We start from the raw sequence: 7,756 nt of genomic DNA on the forward strand, positions 1-7,756 counted from the left end.
ATTCGATTCCTTTGGAAAAAATGTCCTCGTCATTTTTCCGTGAATGCATATATCACACTGTGTCCTTGAGTTGTATTGTTTGATCTTCATTCCGGATTATAGTTCCGCTACGTTCAACGTTCAGAAGATTCTTAAAGTTAATGTGTCCGAGTAGATGATGTCATGACATGAGTGTTCCTTGCATATAATTGGAGAAGGTTGACTCGTAGCGATTTTGCAATGTTCGTGTGATTTTTCGCGCACATAATAAAGGTCACCGACTCGATTCGCTATTAATTTTACATTTCCATCATCGTCGATTACTTTGGCGTTAGTCTTACTAAAAACTATTTTAAAATCATAATCCGCTACATGAGATTCATATAGAGATCCGAAACGTATAGAGTATTTTTCAGATAAACGTTTTTTTGTCTCACCGTGCACGATCATGAATGAAACCGTTCCTTTCGCCGCGATTTGTGTAGCCATACGTTAAATTTAATCGTCCGTGATTACCGTTTATTGTATTCGCAAACTTAGTTCTCTACATATGTGTGATGTCGCGCCGCTATCTAAGCACTTCGCGCTACTGTTTGGTTCGTTCACGCACATAGCATTCTGATCGCGCGATTCGTAATCAATATATAAACTGACGTCTTCCGCTTTCTTCGTGGCCTGTACCAACTGCGCAGTATTGCGTCCTACACTCTATGGCTTTATGTCCATATTTCCTGCAACGGTGACATTGGAACTTGAATTCTTCTTTGTTGTTGGATTTGTCGTCTTCCGTCTTTTTCCTTGGATTCTGACGTTTGTCTTTATTTGTTAATAAGGCGTTGCACATCGGCGCGTGCGTCGTTCTTCCGGGCATCGCTTTCTTCGACGATCGTGATACGTAGCCCTTTCGGCGATAGCAGCTCGTTGCATGATTCGATTGCACAACGAAAATTTTCAAAACTCGGAGGGTAGTCTGTATAACAGCATAATCGCTAGTAAATCTGGATTGATATCCATTTCCATTTCGCTGAGTTTATCTATTTGCATCGAAGAACTTTCGAATATATTTCGCGGATATCGTCGCTTTCCTCCGCTATAACGTGAGCTGTTTTAAGAACGTCGCTTTCCGTGCCGACCCTCTCGACTGATAGATTATTAATTTCAACCAAAATTGAGGTCTCGCAGCTCTGGATTTGTTTCAGTTCCGATGAGCTTATTGATAAAATGATGTCTGATTTTGCTTTGTCATTTCTCACATCGTATCGAACTCCTAACTAGATGCATTTCCAGTGACGAGTGCGGGGATTTCGGAATTGCTCCGCTAACATATATCCAAGCATCGTTCTTAATTAATAGCACTTGTATTTGCAACTTCCATGTATCAAATGTATTGTCTTTGGTGAGAGTTTCGATTCTCACGCTGGAATTCATCGCGTGTTGAGATGCATGATGTAACTTCAAATGTTCGCAAAGATATGTATACGTTGCTTACTCGTTCTTCTCTAATTCTTGGGCCTATAACCTGATGAGGTTTCCGAGATCGAAGGAACTGAACGAAATTGGATACGATAAAAAGAATATCATTTATTGTTAATATACAGTATGTGTTATAGAGCTGACAAAGAATGTGGCGTGTGGGCCAAGAGCTGTGCGTAGCAGTATTAATACAGATAAAAGGCGGCACTTCACTCGCGCCTTAAATTACCGACATTCGGTTAGTTATGCCAAGAACATCGGTAGTACGTTGTGAATCATAGAACGGTATTACCAACAATATAATATGCTTCAGCAATTAATTGTCTGTTAAATAATATTAAATTGTTCAAAAAATTTAAATTAAATTAAATTAAATTTTTTTTTCAAATTAACTCAAAATTATATACAGAATATATTTATTGCAAAGTTTTCAACTATCTGACGTGAAAGTTTTCCTTAAAAATTCGTTTTTAAGAAGTGTCTTTATAATTTTTTGTTCTGAATTACTCGCGGGTTAAGTAAAAAGGAACATTCCGATTACGTTACAAATTATAATATCGCAATTAAAGATTAGATTTCTAATGCTAAAACTTTGTTTTATCGAATGATGTAATTGCCAATTTTATTAAAAAAATAGAATATATATAAATTTGAGTTAAAAATATAACTATACTTTCATTGTAATTATTGCAATAGTTATAGAAGGAAAGTAATATTTTTCAGTTCAAATACATATATATATATTTTTTTTTAAATTGGTATTTTATCATTCGATAGAGCAACGTTTCGGTTTTAGATCTGGTTTTTTAATGAATTTAATGCAATACGATGATTTTTATTGGAGTAATGAGCAGTCAAAGTCAGATTGCTTCTTTTTATTTAATTAAAATTGTAGAAATATTAAAAAAAAAACTATTTTGTAACGAAAACTTCAAATTTTCACAATAGGTAGTGAAAAATTTTCGCAAATTTATTTTGGACACATGACAGACCTACAAAGTGAGAAAAAATGTTTTCATTTTTTTCAACTCATAGTTTTGTGTATGTCAAAATTACAAAAATACTCACATAAATAAGTAAAGTAGAAATTTCAAGCTTCAAAATCCTTTTTTTAAATGTAAATTTCGTTTATTTTTAACGAAGATGTACATACAATTTTAGATTGACAAAATTTGAAACGAATTTTCCGAACAACTTAATATATGCTGAGACATCTTATATATGTACACATACGCACATCAATATCAGATGTAAATACTCTATTTAGCGGCTAGCTACAGCAAAAGAAAAATTGACTGAGTAATATATATATATTATACATATAATTATAACCTATGTTTAGTTCGTATATGTATAAAATACAAAAATTAAAAAATGTATCGATGATTTAGAACGTGTATAAAAAATAATTTTATTAAGAATATTTTTTTATTTGTGAATGAAGATGTATGGAAATATATATATATATTATAAGATAATTGCAAAAATCTTAACTTTTTTGTATAAGTTCTTTAAATATTCAAGATGTATTATATAAAGTTTCATTGATGCAATATTTATAGAAAAAGTAATATTATATAATATTTTTAGCTCAAATGCAAATATATTCTATTTTTTTTTTTAATTGACATTTATATCATTCGATAGAGCAACGTTTTAGCTTTAGATGCAGAAATTGTATGATTATATTATTCTGTAAATAAACAAAATATTTCGGGTTAAAATTCTTGACATTGTTTAAATTTTTGTATAATATATAAAAATTTATAATTATAAGCATACATATAATTAACTATCAGCTTGGCTCATCAGCTCTTCTTTTGATTTATGTCATTGTTAACAAAATATATTATTTCCTTATTTTATTAAACACCTAATTTTTGCATTGAAACTTATAATTGCATTTTAAATACTTAAAGTACTTATACAAAAAAAGTTTAGATTAATTTTGTCATTATATGCTTTTCAAATTTTAATATTGTAATAAGAAAATAATAACAAATAAAGCAAATAAGCTGTGTTTAATAAAAATAAAATGTGTTTAATAAAAATAAAATGCTTGAAATACAACTTAATTCAGATGTATATAGCTTATTTAAAATATAAATATTAACACATTTGTAAAAATATAATATAACTTTAATGTTAATAGTTTTAAACGAAATAAACATCACACACATGTAATATTGCAGAGATGAATATTTCTGATGCACAATTGAATATAGCACGATTATATTATATAAACCAAGTATCATTTGGATTTATCATTTGGAGTTGAAAAGTGGACATATTACCCTCAGAAAAGTATACGTATTACTCTCTATGTAGTTTACATCCACTTTGTCAGAGGGCAGTAGTGTGCGGCAGCATTTTGCGATTACAGGTTTTGAGTCATCATGTCCTCTCTCAGAAATTTCTCTCTGATATTATACCTTAATTTCTTTTGTTAGGATTTAGGTGGATTTGGGATCAGTCGGATGATCGACTCAGGTTAGGAGTCAGATAGTCTCACGAAAAAGATCTGGCTGATTGATTTCAGATTTCTCTCTGCTAACACAAATGCTATGGAGACCTCCAATGTTATCGAGAATGAGAAAAATCCGTATGCTTATCTCGATAGAGATCATTTCACGTCTGAGAAGTACAAAATTGAAGTGCGCGGTTTACCAAAATATTATGGAATTGGTGAATTCAAAAAGCTTCTCAATGACAAACTAGATTTGCAATCATGTAAAGTAAAGCCACCCAGGAAAGGCAGCAGTTGGTTATATGTATGTTTCAGAAGTGAGGAATGTCGTCAACGAGCAATAACCTCTATAAATGGGATTTTGTGGAAAAATAATAAACTTACTGCACAGGTATTCATAGTCTTCTGTTATTTCTAAAATTAAATATACAATTCAGTTCTTGCTTTTTCTTTGACATAGGTGGCTAAACCAGCTCCAGATCCTTTTGTGAAAAGAAAACTGGAAGAAGAGTCTAGTTTAAACAAACGTTTAAAGACTGACACTGATAATTCAAATTGTTCCCCTATGGATAGAATCAAATTTATTACTACTCCTTTATGGAACATGCCATATTCAGATCAAGTAAGGGATTATACTATGTCCTTGTAAAAAATATTAATCTCTAAATATTGTTAAACCAAACTTTGTTCTAACTGAATATGGCCTTCTTTAATTAATTATGTTGAACATTTCTTGTTTGATTTTCACATTTATTATTATTAAATCTATTATACATTTTCAGCTGGAATTCAAGCAGAAGGAGATGAAATCTATTCTAATAAAAATTGGTCAGCAAATGCTTACCGAAAGTAAAACATTGACAGAATGGATTAATTCCCAAAAAAAATTATATGATGGGTTGCCATGCAAACTACAAAATATTCTTTCAGCGGATGTTACTGAAGCATATAGAAATAAATGCGAGTTTACAGTTGGTGATTATTTCTTATAGATTTATATGAGGATATAAAAATTTAACCAAGTTTAATTTACATTTTTCTTTCTTATTACAGGTAAAGACAGCGAACAGAGCAAAATTATGATTGGTTTCAGACTCTCAACTTATGCTTCAGGTTCTACAGCAGTTGGACCTATTGATGATCTTTGTCACATTCCAAAAAATATGAAAATTGCTATAAAGGTAAAATTTAATTTTTAATTTTTTGTTTAATTTAATTTTAAATGTGATAGAGATGAAGATAGATTTAAGATTTAAAAAAAATTTGTATGTTATATTTCAGATATTGGAAACATTTATACGTGAATCAAACTTAGAACCTTTTAATCCAGTTGATCATAGTGGATATTGGAGGCAAGTTACTGCTCGAACCACTCGTGCCAATCATCTGATGTTGATAGTCGGAATACATCCTCAGACCCTAAATAATAATGAATTAGATATGTTAAAATCACAGCTGAAAATATTTTTCGAAACTGGAAAAGGTGTTGATGCACATGTTACTTCATTGTATTTTCAAACAATAGATAAGAAGTAAGTATATTATATATTTTTAATATACAGAAATATTACATATTTTTAATTTACAGAAGTATAGGTGGTGAAAGTAGTGATACCTTATATCATATTAATGGAACAGAATATATAGAAGAAACGTTACTCGGAATGAAGTTCCGAGTTTCACCTCAAGCATTTTTTCAAGTCAATACATTAGGAGCAGAAGTCCTATACAAGGCGGCAATTGATCTTGCTGAACCCACGATGGATACGACGCTACTTGACGTATGTTGCGGTACTGGAACTATAGGTCTCTGCTTTTCGAAGGTATAATAAATTCAAGCAATTAATTATCATTACATTATTTCCGAAAAGATATTACAATGTTCATTGTTATAGTATTGCGGCGAAGTGTTAGGAGTGGAAATTATTCCTGACGCTATACAAGACGCGAAAGAAAACGCTATCAAGAATGAAATTAAGAATTGCGAATTTTTTGTTGGGAAGGCGGAAGACATTTTATTGCCTGTTATTCAGAGAACAACGAAATCCAATATCACTGCTATTGTGGACCCTCCACGAGCTGGCTTGCGTAAGTTACATTATACATAAATAATATTTACACGATATTATAAGGAAATAGTATAACTTACCTGTATATTTTTCTAGATCAAAAGGCTCTACTGACACTGCGTAAGTCAAAAAAGTTGAATAGACTGGTGTACATATCATGTGATCCTCGTGCTGCCATGAGAAATTTAATTGACTTAGCACGACCTAGTTCCAAGCAATATCTTGGTGAACCTTTGGTACCGATAAAGGCTATTGCAGTTGACATGTTTCCTCATACTAAGCATTGCGAATTAATATTATGCCTTGAAAGGCTATCGAAGGCGATGAAATGAAACAAATAAATCATTAAAAAAACAGTAAAAAACATTTAAACATATTTACATTGTTCTTCCATTGTATACATACATATATAATATGTATATATTTATACAGAGTGAATATTAAGTCACTCTAAGAAAAAAATTTTAAGGAGTGATTTCTTACACAAATTCAAGATGAAAATCTTGAAAATTTCAAAAACGTCTGAGTTATTTTGATGAAATTTCAAACATACAAAATTTCATCAAAATAACGAATGATTTTCGAAATCTTTCGAAAAAATGAAATTTTTCCTTAAATTTTAATATCTTTGAAACTATGCCTTTGAAACTATTTCGAACATATGATCATATATGATCATATGAAGTTTTTGTCTTGAATTTGTGTGAGGAATCATACCTTAAAATTTTTAGAATGCTTAGTATTCATCTTGTGTATGTATATTAAAGTTTTTTTCAGAAAGTGGACACAAATAGAAAATTGACAAATTTTATCAACTTTACATTTATGACAAAAAGGAACAATTTTACTTTTTTTTTTAAAAGAAATGTCAATAATAATGCTTATCCATCTCCTTGAATATGTTATGTAATTTATATCTGTGAATATTTTATTTAATATTATAATAATAACGATAATGTAATTTAAAATGAATATAGTTTTAAAAGAATTCAAATATTTCTATGTTAACAAAGAAAAAAGAACAAAGCTCATTAATTGCTGTAGTAAAAAAAACAAAAGACAAATAAAATACATTTATTATCTAATAAGAGAATATACATATGTTTCGACTAAACTTCTTCATTAGTTTCCGACATTGATTTTTCATCAAATATTGTAATAAGAAAAGAAAGTAAGATGAGACTGAAAAATAATTGGACACTTCTAATTTTGATGCTTTCATATACAAAAAATTATCGTAAGTTTTAATTTTACATTTTTTTTGCAATTGCTCTTTTTTTCTTAACAATTCTTTATTATTTATTATTTGGCATTTCAGACTTAAGATTTAACATTATTCTTTTCTATATTTTTGGATTTAACAAAATTTCCGCTATGGAACGATAAATTTATCACAAAAATTTTTATATTTTGACATTTTATTTTCCATATTTTTGTCATTTGTTTAGTTCTGACTTGGCTCTCATTGTCAGATTTATAATTTATTCAATATATTTTAATGATATATTTTAATGACGCAATATCATTTTCTCTTAATTATTTTTTCTTATTATATTATTTATAATTGGTGAAGAAGACTCAGTGTTAGTCGAAATATGTATATATTTTCTTATTAGACAATAAATATTAATTAATTATTCTAACATCTATTTTGCTCGTTTTTAGCAGTTTTTTTTATTATTTATGTAGATTATTTGATATTTGAATAAATTTCATTTAAATGATTTATTGTAATATTTAAATATAATGTGAAATATATATATATATA

General features: G+C 29.3%; 1 protein-coding gene across 1 annotated transcript; it reads left to right on the forward strand.

Moving 5' to 3' along the window:
- Positions 1-3,981: 3,981 nt before the first annotated feature.
- On the forward strand, positions 3,982-6,320 carry LOC108691096 (tRNA (uracil-5-)-methyltransferase homolog A-like). The gene is made up of 8 exons (XM_018198735.1): positions 3,982-4,310; positions 4,380-4,541; positions 4,702-4,894; positions 4,973-5,100; positions 5,201-5,451; positions 5,508-5,742; positions 5,815-6,007; positions 6,085-6,320. Exons 1-8 carry the CDS (start codon positions 4,017-4,019, stop codon positions 6,318-6,320), a joined length of 1,692 nt encoding a protein of 563 aa, XP_018054224.1. The 5' UTR covers positions 3,982-4,016.
- Positions 6,321-7,756: the final 1,436 nt, after the last annotated feature.

This window comes from Atta colombica, unplaced genomic scaffold (genome assembly GCF_001594045.1).
Source record: "Atta colombica isolate Treedump-2 unplaced genomic scaffold, Acol1.0 scaffold39, whole genome shotgun sequence".
In the NCBI taxonomy this organism is placed as follows: domain Eukaryota; kingdom Metazoa; phylum Arthropoda; class Insecta; order Hymenoptera; family Formicidae; genus Atta; species Atta colombica.

Coding starts and splice junctions, on each gene's coding strand:
- LOC108691096 (XM_018198735.1), top strand. CDS start 4,017: ATGGAGACCTCCAATGTTATCGAGAATGAGAAAAATCCGTATGCTTAT. Junction 4,542..4,701: donor ACATGCCATATTCAGATCAA/GTAAGGGATTAT, acceptor ATACATTTTCAG/CTGGAATTCAAGCAGAAGGA. Junction 4,895..4,972: donor TAAATGCGAGTTTACAGTTG/GTGATTATTTCT, acceptor TTCTTATTACAG/GTAAAGACAGCGAACAGAGC.